This window comes from Pocillopora verrucosa, chromosome 2, assembly GCF_036669915.1.
Source record: "Pocillopora verrucosa isolate sample1 chromosome 2, ASM3666991v2, whole genome shotgun sequence".
NCBI lineage: Eukaryota > Metazoa > Cnidaria > Anthozoa > Scleractinia > Pocilloporidae > Pocillopora > Pocillopora verrucosa.
This window is the reverse complement of record NC_089313.1, coordinates 18,985,552-19,000,080: the sequence shown is the minus strand read 5'-3', so window position 1 is coordinate 19,000,080 and position 14,529 is coordinate 18,985,552. Positions and strand designations below refer to the sequence as shown.

At 36.5% G+C, this 14,529-nt stretch overlaps 4 protein-coding genes across 4 annotated transcripts; 1 reads left to right on the top strand and 3 right to left on the bottom strand.

The window, feature by feature from the left end:
• The first annotated feature begins 9 nt into the window (after nt 1-9).
• On the top strand, nt 10-1,753 carry LOC131790562 (Rieske domain-containing protein). The gene is made up of 3 exons (XM_059107774.2): nt 10-324; nt 959-993; nt 1,406-1,753. The coding sequence occupies exons 1-3, from the start codon at nt 114-116 to the stop codon at nt 1,658-1,660; spliced, it is 501 nt and encodes a 166-aa protein (XP_058963757.1). The 5' UTR covers nt 10-113; the 3' UTR covers nt 1,661-1,753.
• Nucleotides 1,754-1,818: 65 nt separating this feature from the next.
• Nucleotides 1,819-5,851, bottom strand: LOC131790561 (GPN-loop GTPase 3). Its single transcript, XM_059107773.2, has 8 exons — nt 5,713-5,851; nt 5,378-5,486; nt 4,751-4,838; nt 4,451-4,530; nt 3,876-4,116; nt 3,306-3,399; nt 2,692-2,820; nt 1,819-2,363 (listed from the first exon to the last, which is right to left on the bottom strand). The coding sequence occupies exons 1-8, from the start codon at nt 5,755-5,757 to the stop codon at nt 2,316-2,318; spliced, it is 834 nt and encodes a 277-aa protein (XP_058963756.2). The 5' UTR covers nt 5,758-5,851; the 3' UTR covers nt 1,819-2,315.
• Nucleotides 5,852-6,503: 652 nt separating this feature from the next.
• Nucleotides 6,504-10,502, bottom strand: LOC131790567 (ubiquitin-conjugating enzyme E2 L3). The gene is made up of 5 exons (XM_059107780.2): nt 10,435-10,502; nt 9,917-10,012; nt 9,179-9,256; nt 8,590-8,698; nt 6,504-8,090 (listed from the first exon to the last, which is right to left on the bottom strand). The coding sequence occupies exons 1-5, from the start codon at nt 10,459-10,461 to the stop codon at nt 7,936-7,938; spliced, it is 465 nt and encodes a 154-aa protein (XP_058963763.1). The 5' UTR covers nt 10,462-10,502; the 3' UTR covers nt 6,504-7,935.
• A 596-nt stretch (nt 10,503-11,098) lies between these two features.
• On the bottom strand, nt 11,099-14,218 carry LOC136279195 (matrilin-3-like). Its single transcript, XM_066162767.1, has 3 exons — nt 14,022-14,218; nt 12,738-13,146; nt 11,099-12,024 (listed from the first exon to the last, which is right to left on the bottom strand). Exons 1-3 carry the CDS (start codon nt 14,158-14,160, stop codon nt 11,763-11,765), a joined length of 810 nt encoding a protein of 269 aa, XP_066018864.1. The 5' UTR covers nt 14,161-14,218; the 3' UTR covers nt 11,099-11,762.
• Between the last annotated feature and the right edge of the window lie 311 nt (nt 14,219-14,529).

Here is a 14,529-nt window from a genome sequence, read left to right as displayed (position 1 = left end):
CATGAAACGTCCTCATAAACATAACCAGATTTAACGTAGTTTCGTAACAATTTTCCGGCGTAACATGAAGTAGATTTGAAGAAATTTTTTATCACATTTTTTAATCTTTATGTATGGTAATATTATCAAATATGACAGATCTACCACCTGAGACAACTAATAGTGAGTCTGAAGCAGTTTCAAGTCAGCCCAATTCACCTGTTTTTGTTGGCAACAAACACGAGTTTGTGGAAAAACAGAAGGTAAAATGCAATGTGAATGGGCGAGACATTGTTGTGTTTTACCACAACCAACGCTTCTATGCGATGGATCAACATTGTTACCGTAAGTATTAATGCATGCGCAGTACTTAATGCATATGGCTTACATGATACCAGGGCAAAAAGATGGATTTTTTTTGGCCAATGATCAGTGGGCTATCCATTTTCACATTCTTGGTAATCATTATTAATTTTCGTTTCATGGAATTTAATTTCAACCACCAATTTCATGGACTTGATGAAATCATTTCAATTGCTCTTTGAATTCAACAATTCCCATTAACTCGGCACTTGCATAGTTTCATGTAAGTGGTAACATATAGAAATAAGCAGAAAAGAAGACAGAAAGATCGCCGAATGAAGAAAAGTTACCTCCTAATCCCCTAATTAGTTACCCCTAATTGGAATGGGTTTGTCGAATAGAGTTCTTCTCAACAAAGGAGGGAAATATTTCTGCACTTGGATATTTTTGCTGAAAGGGTGAAGAGTGAAGAGTTGGAGATTCTGATCTTTACCTTCAGAGGAAATCAGGAATAAGTAGGAATTCCTCACAAAATTTGATAGTAAACTTTCCAACAGGGTATCCTTACATGAGCTGCAAAACTGCTAGCTATATGGACTGGTTCTGACCAGCCCTTCACATTGATTCTTCTTCATACTGAGTTGTTAATATTTATAACTGGTACTATTTGTTCAAGATGCTGGTGGCCCTTTGGATAAGGGAGACATTGAGGTGAGGTTATTGTATTTGCCTGCTGTTATTTGGAAAACATTTTGAAACTACTTAATTTATTATCATGTGTTTCCTTAAGAAAATTGATCTTAAATTGATAGGCTTGGTTCTAAATGAGATGGAAGATCAATTTTAAGGCAATCAAGTGTCTTTTCTATGCCATTGGCAAGCACTCTATTTTACAACTAATCAGAAATGGCACTTTCCATTGCCCAGTTGTGTAAAAACTCAAGCTTAGAGTTGCCATCATTTGCTACAAACTTTACACCCCAGAAAGCAGAAATCGTAACTAAATAAACTAACTCAGATAAATCCTTAACTGGAAAGATAGAGGCTCATTTCATTACTGGTACAAAGCAAAAATGTTAACTCTTATTTTAAAAAAAAAAGTCATTCTTTTTATGCAATTTAGGACATTGGAGGCAGATGGTGCATCATTTGTCCATATCACAAACAAAAGATAACACTTGAGACAGGAGAAGGACTTCATTACTCAATTGATCCCTACAATTTGAAGAAGCCACCTGAGTTGTGCTCCAAGGGAGTGGTACAAAGAGTGCATCATGTTCAAGTTATTGGCAACAAACTTTATGTTACCCTCTCAGATTCAAAAGAATACCTGCCATCTGATTATTTTTATTCAAAAAGAGTTGTAAAAAGTAACTGAATGACAGTGTTACATTAAATAATATACTATGTACACAATATAAATGTCAAAACACAGGAATGCTCTTTAAAATAAAAATATTCACACTTTTAAGGGTGCTAGTAGGTTGCAGGGGATGTAATTGAAAAATTTAACTCATACTTCTCGAAAACATTGAATTGTACAAAAGAATCTTTTTTTATTCCATCACTCTTCTCAGTAGCCCTCATCAAATATTTTTGTACAAGAGCTAGCAAAAGCAAGAACAGTGCCTCCCTGATAAATTTCTGTAGAAAAAAAATTAAGAGAGAAACAAAGGATTCATTTGCTTTCTTTATTTTATTTGTCTTTTCTCTTCCTTGCATAAGTTACCATTACACACAGGTCTTTGTGAACTTTGTTCTTACCAGCATACAAAGTAATCTAGTGAACAACTGAACATATCATGTAACACCAAGCTTGTGAAGATCATATTTAATGTGCAGTGCACCTTTGCAGGATTCCACCCAACCTCTGCCTTTAATTTCTCCAGAGTACAGTCAGACTGTTCTTTTTCCACAGAACTTCAATGAAACTCTCACTAAATTTGATTGCAACTTCAGTCACAAACAGCCTGTTAGGCAATTGATGCACTATCATTGCTCACATTATGCAGTGTTTCCAGGTAAATTTCAGGTCAGCTGTCATCATTTGTACCAATAGCATCATCATCTTGCTCATCATCCTGCAACATTTCATTAAAAAAGTAGCAATTTCCAAAGAAAAACCTTAAGTAACAATAAATAAATTTTTTTCTTGACTTCATACCCCTAAAGTAAAACTTGCATGTGCTGCTATTTTCTTCAAATTTTCCCCTTTTGGGCTTATCCTGGGGGGGTTTCAATTAAAAAGATATATGGTTGGTCACCCACGCTTATGAGAGGCAGAGGCAACTTACGAGTATATGTTTACGGCAGAAACAACAACCATTCATGGTGAGATAAATTAAAATTGGAGGGTTTGCTAAGATGGTGATACATAAATTATACATGAAAGTACAAATTTTTATTGACCTTCATTTCACGAACATCTAAATCTTCCCCATACTGTATTGCATTATCAATCTGAATAAGCACATTCATGATAGAATCTTCGTCACAGAGGTTTAGAGGCACAAATGACACCATACTGTAATCATCAATCTGAAAATTTACAAACAAAAAGTTAAGATCAATTCTGGATCTGCATAGCCAGCTTCTCTGTCTCTCTGACTAGGCTATATTTTAAACCATTGCTGTTTGCCAAATTTTCCACAACTCCAAAAAATGTAGGCAACCTTTGTTGAAGACATTGTTTCAATTTTATTCAGCATGTTTCAAAGAATAAAGTTTTTGAGTGTGAGACAAAGAAAAAATTCTAAGTCTCCACAAGGAATTGAACATCAGACCTTCTGATTTGGCAATCCCATGCTCTACCACTGAGCCACAAGGTAATTGTGACTATGGTTGTGAGGCTTATTACTGTTCATTCCTCTACTATAGAGACTGAGAAAGGCTTGTAAGATAATCCATTTCTTAATCATGATCAAATTGTTTCAAACTGTTGAAGAGAGTTCTGGATCTTCTAATGCCAGAAAATAAACTCAGTGTGAGTGATAACATTATGTTCAACATATCTGTATGCTTACCAGTCGTGCCAGTGCTTTATTAAGCTTCTTAAACCTCTTGTTTGAGCTTGATTCAAGGTCTCCTACAAGGTCTTGTGGATCTGGGTCCAAAAATCTGACCAAAAAAAACATTTTGTGTTATGATCAGTTTAAATTATGATCTGAGCCGAGGAATAATTTTAAGGAGAGCCTTCAGCTCCCACAGTTCTTTACAATCTGTTGAACATGAACTGGAGTCTCTCAGACAATATTTAGATTCTCAAAATTGGTGTGGAATTGTATGACTCCTTATCCCTTCCAGAGCTACAGCCATATAACTTGTCAGCTGTATTGGACATTTTTAGTCATGCACTGAGCAGCCTCGTAAATTTATTGGCACAAAATAAACTTTTTACAAATGAAAAGATTTCATGTAATGACAATCAATATACATTGTACAACCCACAATTAAAGAAATCAATAACAGGTAAGTTTGACCTCTAGGTTTTTGAGCTGTGCAGATATTCTCATTTCATGTGTGATTAAATTATAATTTAAATACTATTTTATTTTTAAACAAAATATTATTTTCCAAAGAATCCATCAACTCACCTATCAACTTGTTTCATTTGCTTCTTGCTGAGCAAATCCATCTTACTCATAACATTAATGTGAGGAATCTCCAATTGAATCATTGCTGACAGTGCAGTAAGAATTCCAGCAAAGAACTTGCTACAATCCACCAGAAACTGAGAATCAATCAGGAAAACCCCACACACTCTGAAATCCCATTGGTTTAATGTCTGGACCAATTGTCTCATCACAGGCATGTGAGTGTAAAGTTCTATTTGGCCTGTAGTATAAAAGTTTAAGGTTATTGTCAATGAATAAATTGTATTCTTAGACTTTAAAGCCACCTGTCTTTTCATGTCTAACTTAAATTGCTTATTTTGATAAGCTTATATCAAAAATAATTATGAGATATCTAGGAGAGGTGGGGTTCTCGTCAATCTTGTGCTCTGATTCACTTTACAAAGTTGGCAAAACAGGCCTTTCTTGTCCACTAGCAAATGTAAACTTTGTTCTGATAAAAAATGAACTGAAGCTGCCTTATGTGCTCTGTAATTTCTGGGCAACATTTTCCTTACAAGAACAAATTTTCTTTTACAAGCAGGCACTATGCACACCTGGACAATCAAACAGGACATAATCATCATCAACATCTCCCAGTTTTTCTTCTAACCAGTCAAAATTCTGTACCAAGTACCTAGATGGAGGAAAAAATTAGAGAATCACATGGTTCACAATTACTATGTTTGTGCCTCTGAAAATTTGCTGGCACTAAGATGTAATACTCTTAAGTTTTGAGAATCCTCTTTGAGTTTCTGGGAATAATTGTTAATCAAAAACAGGTAAATAAAGGGCTAACTATATATTTGCTAGGATCAAAAGTATACATAAATCCCAAAATTGCAATCATTCCTTACTCCATACAGAAAACAAGTCCTCCATTTGGCCCAAGTCGCAAATCATCAGCTTCCATAACATCCTCTAACTCAACTAGCTCCCGTACATCTGTAAAACACAAACATAAACTGCACCTTAAAAACAAAGAGTCAAGAATAGTTTGATACTTTTCAGCTCTCTCTTTACAACTTTAAACTTCAATTAAACTTTACACTGCAAAAACATAAATTGTCCTGCCCAAAAACACATCTGCAAAGTGACCATGGCAAAAGCTTGAACTCAAACCCTCTAATAAAGTATCCAAGTCACTAAACATTTGCCTACTATACCTCCTAATTATCAGAGATTTCACACACTGACATATAAAACCAGCTTTTTCAGTTAACATGATCCTCTGGATAAATAAGTGCTATCCAAGTAATACTACATCCAGCCTTTTAAAAGCCTGTGACTTGTATTTTGTTTGATCAGGAGCAGCTTCAAACTACAGGAAAACATTTAAAGGCATCAGCCCAAAATTTATCTGGCCCTGCATTCTCTCAAAAGTCTTTAGTGGAAAATATTATTCTGGAAACTATTTAGCTGTTTCTATTTGAATTATCAATATAAGATTAGCATCGCTGTTTGATATTGTATGGTTTTATTACCTGCAAGAACAGGATAGTCAAAGTGCTCAGCAGCAGGATCAAGATTGACCACATGAACTGTACGTTGTACGTTTTCACAATGTTGGAGTATTGCAGAACAGTAAGTGGACTACAAAGCAAAAAAAGATACATAAATAAAGCTAAGTCACCAATCATCAGCCAGTCCGCTTTCCTCTAAATCCTGAGTTGCACTTGTAAGTTTGAAAAAGCTGAGTTTCGACATTCATCTCAATTGTTGTCATTGTCTTTATCACTTGGTATTTTTCAGTTACTGGAGCACAAGACCGATCGAACCCTTCCAATTTTCTTTGTTGTGCAAAATCGTAAATGCCTACCTTTCCGCTTCCAGCGGGTCCCATGACAAGCTGTGCATATCTCATGTTTTACAACATAAAATTATCTGAGCTGCTCCATATGCAAGATAAACATCAAGTCAAGAAGTCTCCCAACCTACGTTCCTCCATGTTGTCAACTTCCACATGTTCTCAGTATGTACTTCGTGTACACTAACGATAGTGTCTGTGTAATTTGAGATCTTCTTTCCGGTCATAAGACAACCTCAATTCCTTTTGGTAGAGAATCGAATAAAAAGCAACGAGGGATTTGTTTACCCTCTCTTGATAAAAAGATGTTCTTTGAAAATTTTGCAAAATTTTGCCATTGCAGCTATTTCTCTGCAACTCCTTCACATGTAACTCAAACCTGCCCTCACCTTTGATGATCATACCATCATTTTAAGTATTCCAAAGATGGAAATATGATTTACACCATTTATATTTGTTATTTACGTAAGTTGTTATCAATGAAACCGTGGTTTTCCTTCTCGACTGACTACTTATTACTTTATACCACCTAGTGGATCAGAGAGTGTGTAGCCAAGAAAAATCACCACCACAAAAACTATGCAATGAGTTGATAACATTTGTGAGATTGATTAAAATCCAAATATCCACATCTACTCCAGTCTTACAGATGATTTATTTCATCAAAATCAGGATAATTAATTGTGCTTCAGTTAAACTTTAATTCTACAATATATATTACGGTTGAAATAATTTTTTTGTTACCAAGTCAGAAAATTTTTAAATCCAACTTGTAGTAGATAGTGAATAGCAAAACACAAAGCTTATCAACAAAACTGGGTCAATCTTTAATTCAAAAATCGAAAACACTTAAGGCTAAATGAGAGTTTGAGTGTCTGAGCGACAGTGCAATATACAAACAACTTGAACATATCACACACTGGCTACCATCTCTAAACAGAAAACTCAGCTAATGACAGTGCTGTGTACAATCATACTTAGATATGTTTAATCTCCCATCAATCACAACACAAAAACCTTAGCCATTTGCATCTCTAGGCTAGCTCTGAAAGTCAACTGTTTCTCTCTCATGAATTTGATAAAAAACCCATATCGAGATGACTAAGGAGAGTTGAGGGTTACGTCAAAGTCCTTGATACAAAAGATTGTGGCTTTTAGGAGGAAGAACAAGTCACCAATGAAGAACTTTTTGACCCTTCAACCCTGAGAGTGACAAGCATCTAATTTCTCCCAACATTATAACCCCTATATCACACATGAAGGTCATGAGAATAAAGGAAATGATCACCAATTAAATATTCTCTTGATTGATAAACAAATTCTCTTTGTCAGCACCTTAGAAATTGTATAGAAAACAGTATGGAGAATATGCATACTGACGTTAGAGTGTAAAGGGTTAAGGTCTGATCACATGAACACTCCATTGAAACGTGGCACCTTCTGGTACACCAAAATTTGCCACAGCCATCATAGTTATAGAACCATGCGACTCAACTTTCTTGGTACAATCACTTTGTCTAAATTGCAAACCAAACCTCAAAGTTAAAACTCTCTCTACGGCGATGAAGGACCAGAGAGGCGATATATTCCTTGTACACTTTACACAGAGGAGACAAAGCAAACCACTATATAACTCTAAGTACCAAGAAAGAGTGTACTTGAAATTTAATTTCAGTGTGGGGTTTTACCCCTCTTACCCATATATAGGCAAATGTTGACAGCAATGTCAAGTTTGATTTCAGACAGCTTTGGTTTTCCTTTACATCCACTGCATAATCCCTTTGATGTTAAGGAAAGCACCAATCAAAATATTTTTTGCACTTGAGAGTCTATCAAAAGGTAACTAAAAAGAGAACTAACAACTTACATTAGTTTCTTTCACTTGAAATTTCTGGAGAAGAAAACATTGTATACAGCAGTGACAAGAAATCACCTAATTCCCTCATAGATCATACATGCAAAATTATCCATGGATGGGAAATATCAGTTTGCGCCTAATCCAGAAAAGATATGAATATTTTTTCAAATGAGAGCCAGAGATATTACCAGTGAATACATTTGGTTGATAAGAGATAAAAGTTAGCCAGCACACTATTACAAACATAAAAGACTACTACTAATATCTGTTACTACAGAAAAGCATCTTTAGCAATGGATATACAAATTACAATGCCAAAAGCTAGATTTTGACATCATTGTCTCTAGAATTAACAGTCAAGTATTTATAACAAGGGGTCACTCTGAGGGTCTCTTTTCAGCATATTTCTTGGTATAATCTTCAGCATTCTTCATGAACTTTTTCTTATCCTTCGTATACTCCTCTGCTAGATCTCCACGGAGAGGATGCTCTGGTTCAGGTGAGTGAACAAGTGCCACAAGAGCTTGAATAACTGGAAAAAGAAATTGACAGAGTATATATTACATAGCCAAGGTTTCAACCCTTTCAGTCCCAAATGCCATGAACATGTAAATTTGTCTCGCCAGTTTATTAAATCATCCAGAAATCAGACAATTAGACTAGACAAACTCATCACTTATTATGTTGATACATATACAAAACCAATTTCTTGTCACTGATTCACATCCAAACGCATAAAGCAGAGGAAGAATTCAAACTCAGATCGTGGAGATAAAAAGGATAAATAGGCAGGTACATAAGTGTGTGCAACTTGCACACCCTATAATGTTCATAATCACTGATTTCTGGCCCCAAAATTTGGCACAAGATTATCACCACAAATTGAGAATTCTTACAGTTCACTGACTTGTTTGTTAGTACTAATTTTCACCACAAGGTAGTTCCAAGTTGTACAAGCTGCAGTTTAAAAAATGGTTGTTTGCCTATAAATAAAGAAAACTGTCTAAATTTTACATCCACCCTGTACAAACCTTGATCTGTCTTTGTTGCTGGCTTCCAGTTTTCTGGGCTGATGATTGGCAAACATACTTGACCTTTTTCATCAATGTTGGGATGATAAATCTTCGTCTTAAATGTAATCTGAAAAAAGGGGAAATTGTAAGTAGGAATTAACCCTCAATACAAATACTACAAACAGTTTTTTTTGCATAAAATTCATTCTTTTCAGCTGCTTCTAATATTCAGTAAAATTATAGGCAGAACCAAGAAAAATATTATCAAAGTGGCAACCTTCTTGCCAAATTAACATGCCAAAAGTTTTTCTACTTATCCTGACAATCAAAAGAATAGTAGGGTAGAACACTAAATGAAAATAGACCAATCCATCACTTCAAAGAGTTTCTCTGACAGGTTTTAAGAACCCATTTAAATTCCCGCATAGAAAGAGATGCTGAGAGACATCACTGAAGATCATTGGTTCAGACATCTTGAATTGAAGTCCAGTCAATCAACCATTAGGGTGCACTAACTACCATACATATAAAAACTGACCAATAAGATGTATTGCATCATTTTTCATCCATTATTTTCACTTTAGCAATCTATTAATATTTTTCTCACCTTTGGAGGCTTAAAAGGATATTCTGCAGGAAAATTAATCTCAATCCTAAAAGCTCCCTTGTTGTAGGGTGGCTGATCCTGTAAAGGAACAGCAGGAGCTTTATATATATCAATGTGTAAATTATCTACAATATTTGTTGATATTTTTTGGAGAATTTGGTTTGCTGCTGAGTAGCTTTTGAAATCAAATCCTTGGCAACAGATTTTAATCAACAAGAGAAATATGTGAGAACACTAACCAGATTGGTGTATGTACATAACAAAGTATATTCAAGTCATTTAATCAAGTGAAATCACATAACAAAAGAAAATCTATATCCCCATAGACTTTACAAAGTTTTCTGTGATATTGCCAACAAAGGAGGGGAAATTCTGGAAAAGAGAGCTTATATAACTATTCAAAATACCTCATAATAACTCCAAGTTGTAATTAAAGCTCGTAAAAGGCACCGTTCGCATAATCCTACACCCATAAATTGAATAATAGATGTAACAGAGTTTACCTGAATAAAATTTTTTAACAAAAGTTAAGGAAAGAACGAGATTTTATGTTATGCAGACGCAGCAACAAGTTTTAAGACTTATTTCAACGGTAAGTTATCGCAAAATCTTCCATGAAAGGTGAAACCAGATTAATTTGTAGAACGATAACGGAAGTTAAATCGAAACAAAACCCTTCCGAGCCACATAATGTATAAATTAAAATAAAGCAAGTTTCAGAGAGATTAAGATACCTACCGGTATGATTAACCCTTGCCAGTATAGAATATTGCAATCGTCTACCGTAATATTACGAAATATTTTCTGACTAGAACCTCTGATTTCTGAGAGTTCCTGTAAAGCAGAGAACACCCCTGTCAATGCCGACATTTTGGCCAATTGCAAATTATTCTGTCTCAGTGATGTAATAAAAACAGCACCAAATGTATTCAGGTCAGTGAATTACATTCTCATCATTGCAAACTGGACAACTAATGCTTAACAAATACGTATTTAAAACCACGATTATCAAACCAAAAGCTAAACTGATCAAGACAACTGGAGTTTAAAACGGAGACAAATGTCATAGGGATCCAAATCATTTTCATTCGACAAGACCGGAACAAGATTTCCGCAACATTTTGCTCAAATTTTTCGCAGGTTTCCATTTCTCTGTCCACTAATCTTTTACTGAAACATTACTTAACAAATCTATATCCAAATTAACAGAATTCACTGATATTATCAGAAGCATTCCACTTTTAAAGATAGCCTACCTTTCCCAATCTGCGTGTAGCCGCCATGCTCGAAGGAACTTCTCACAGATTTAATAACCAGTCTCTGCGCAGCCACTATTACCCACGATTCCATGCCGTGATGAAAGCAATTATTTTTCGGGTGGGGTTTTGGGTGCGGCCTCGTCCAAGCTACGTACAAGTTCTTTTTTAACTCGTGCAAACGATTTTTTATGGGGACTCCGATAAGCAAATGACTCACTCACTCTCTAAGATGTAGACCCTATGCCAAATTCGTTCAAGCACGAAACCATATTGGAGCAATAACCGCGCATAAAAACGATAGAAAGGCTTTGTTTACAGTTAATACAGAGAATCGTTGCAATAGATATCACCTACCAATGGGCTCCTGCACCTACCAAATGAACAAAAATTTATCGAGTTCAGGCACAAACCTAAGTCGTGTGAATCGCTCCGGTTGTTTATGATCTGATGTAAAACTGCGGAGTTGGATGGTTACCATAACTGTGGATCTTTCCGTGATTTTGCGGAGGCTTGGCTGGGCTTTGGAGATAAGAGCAACCTTGCATTGCTGCAACACTAATAATTACAAGTTCACGACCATTTTTCATCCCAAATTAAGTACCTTACGCACCAGTTGGCCATAGACATTCTTTAATTTTAATTACACCACTATTTTATTTTCCTTTTACCTCAATACTTTTCACAAAAAATGAGGAAAATAAAGACGATCTAACTGGCTCATACCCTTGAAAATTAGTCATAAAACTTGTTACTGCATCTGCATAACATAAAATCTCGTTCTTGCCATAACTTTTGTTTAAAATGTTTATTCAGGTTAACTCTGTTTCATATATAATTTATGGGTACAGGATTCTGCTAACGGTACCTTCTATAAGCTTTCATTACAACTTGGAATTGTAATGAGGTATTTGGAATAATGACATAAACTCTTTTTTTTTTTTAATTTCCCTTCCTTTGTTACAATATATACGTTCTTAGTATGTTTCTAAAATTTTGGTTGATCTCAGCCTGAACGTTCTTGAAAAACACAGGCATTCCACGCATGCAAGAGTCATTTTTATGGGGTGATACGAAATGGGACACTAAGTAACTGATGTTTGCATTTACTTTCAAAAGATTCCGATGAAAATGTCGTTCAATGGAGAACAAAAATAACCTTTCAATTTATCTGAAAGAAACAGCAGCCCGCAGAGATGCCTCAGGAAGAAATTTAGCAAATGTACCAAATGAATCCCTCTTGAATTACAACTCTCGAATGTGTTTTATTTCTCAGTTAGTACAAAAATGGCCATCGATCAAGTGAAAGGAAAATCTCAAATACATATTTATTGCAAGGAAGGAATAAGGTTTGCGACTTGAACGAAACTTTCCATATCCAGTACACGATACAAATGCCTGTCAGTAGACGAAGCAAGGCCAAGAATTTCTTGCATACCGAAAGAAAAACCCCCAACAGCCACCACAAATATCTCAACTCCATCATCTTTTAAATTGAAGGCCTTGAATAATGTAAGTTCTTTCCCCATGTTAGATAAGCCATCTGTGACTAGGAGAACATTTTTGGGACCTGCTGGGTCAAAGCCAGACCTGCATATAAATTACAAAGAGATATACTTAGTTATTCAAGCAATTTCTGAAATTAAAGCAAATTTTCAGAAAGCGACTGGTATCATTCCTCGCCATCTGATTTAATTTACAGGGACAGTGCAGCAAGTTTTTGAGGGGGGGGGCATTTTTGGCTCCGTTATATTTTTTGTTAAATTATTTTTTGTTTAATTGGGGGGGGGGAGATAAAGCCCCCCAGTCCCTCCCTCTGCGCGGTCCCTGTTTTAAATAGCAAACGAGATCAAGCCACAAAAGTGTAAGTCAGTTCTTCCGACAGAGCGTCCAGTCAGAGCATCTCATTGAATTTAAGATGTTTGTCATTAATCAGTATTAATTAGTATTTCTTCTCCAATCTAGAGTTGGAGAATCGTGTATCTCAGAGACCCTTCCCCACCACCCCGGCTATGCTCTCGTGCTCTGATAATGGGCTGATCGCATTTTTCTTGGCATGAAGAGTCATGAGCCACTCCCTTTGAAAAGGATCAGCTAAGTCATTGCAGCATGCAGGTTGTCAGTTTTCCCTGACAATTCATTGGTACCCTATAAAATGCTAGGTGGTTAGAGGCAATGTGTGACTTTCGAATACCATGCCATGGCAAACAACAACTGGACGAGGCTTAGACCAAGAACTCTTGATTGTGAGTTCAGTCTGGTTCAGTGCAACCGCAGTTTCCACGTACGCGACATATACTTACAATGCACTTCCAAAGAGCTTGTCTTTGCACACTTGCAAAGCCTCCTGGGTATTAGTAAGGCCAGCCTTTCGCTTCACAGTCGGCAGTAGAGCTATTGTTTCGTTCTCAGAGATGAATTTTGGCGTAAGCACAGTGGCGTCCGTAGCAAAATTCACCACAGCGTAAAGTGTATCAGGTCTCGCCTTTTCAGTCAGGTAAACCAATGCTCTAAGCCCTTTCTGGAAGTTTTCTTCTCGGATCGAGTTGGAGGAATCGATGACGTATACGACATTATTGATGGTATTATTTGGCACAGTTTCTTCACCAATTTGTCGTTTGGATCGTCTGGTGATCAGGCTGTCATCGCGGCGAAGGAAATATCTCATGATTTTCTCCGCTGTAACGTTTGGGGCTGGGATCTTCAGGTTTTCTGTTGGGAAGCAAATGGGTTAGACGACGAGATCAAATCCAAAAGTACAAAGCAAAACAGCGTGGTCCTATCATTTCAAGCTCTGGATTTTCTAACTCTTTGTTGTCCCAAACTTTGCGTAAAAAGATTTACTATTCTCATCAATGATCGGTCTAGCAATTCGAGTAAAGGATGTCACGCAACGACGGGAGAAGCGTCCTCGCGTGATATCTGAGAAAACGGCTGTGAAGGAAACTAGCAATAAATCAATCAACAGCGGATATTACCTAGCCTCACGCCACGTAAAGACTGTTTGGGAAACATCTGGCTATAGCACAATGGTGCCTTTAGTAAACTATGACTAACAAGGAAATCTTTAAGATGAAGTGTATCTTTGCTTGTTACTCGACAGAAACATAGGAGAATTGTCGGAAATATAAAATCTGATATTTAACTCGCGATAAATTCCTGCATTCCGTTTCTAAACGATACCTCCCACAGGTAGGAATCACAGCCTAGCAGGAATTGCTTGGACCAAGTCAAAATTTTGTTCAGTGGTTTTAAGTCAGGAAATTCATGTCAAAGGACCGAGAGTAAAAATTGTCCCTACTCAAATGGATGCTATGAGTTACTGGATGGACAAATTCATTTAGACACTGAGCCATTATAGCTGGGTCACATCCAGTCGCAATTTGCACCCTTTATATTTGCAACACTAAAACGGTAAGATTGGCTAAGCGTGATTGGTTTACCTTTAAATTTTTCTAGTCCCATTCCTAAACCCGAATCTAGGCAATTATGCCTTACCTTTCACAAAGGGGCATACCTAAACGGAAATACAGAGGAGGATAACTGTGACTCTAACCCCGAATTCGATGACAATTCTTTCTCCTTACCTGCGTCGATTGCGTTTGAAAGATATCTATTTGAGTGTCTTCGACGAGCAAACACAAAACTAGTTGGTCCAAAGAAAAGCACAAAAGCAAACAAAACTTTATAGCGCATTGCGAAGTGGTTCACTGACACCAGTTCCATGGGTAATGAGTACCTCTATACCTCGTAATCCACGTTAAATACCGAGGTCCCTACAGATGTTCCCTATGTTTTCCTTAAAAATAGATAAAAAAACATCATGCTCATGTAACACTACCTGATCATGTTACGCTTATTCAGACGATTGCCAAAAACGAAACTAGAATTTTCTTATTTTTAGCATTTTGTACGAATTGATCTGATAACAAATTGACCCTATACAAACTCTGTGAGTTCTTAAAGTACATATGACTGGACGTTTCAATTTTCTTTGGGAATGGCCCGGAAGAGTGTAACAGTACGTGCACCCATGGATGTGTATTCAACAGTCGACTAAAACTCAACCTGATCATCTGGTAATGCCAGTGGATG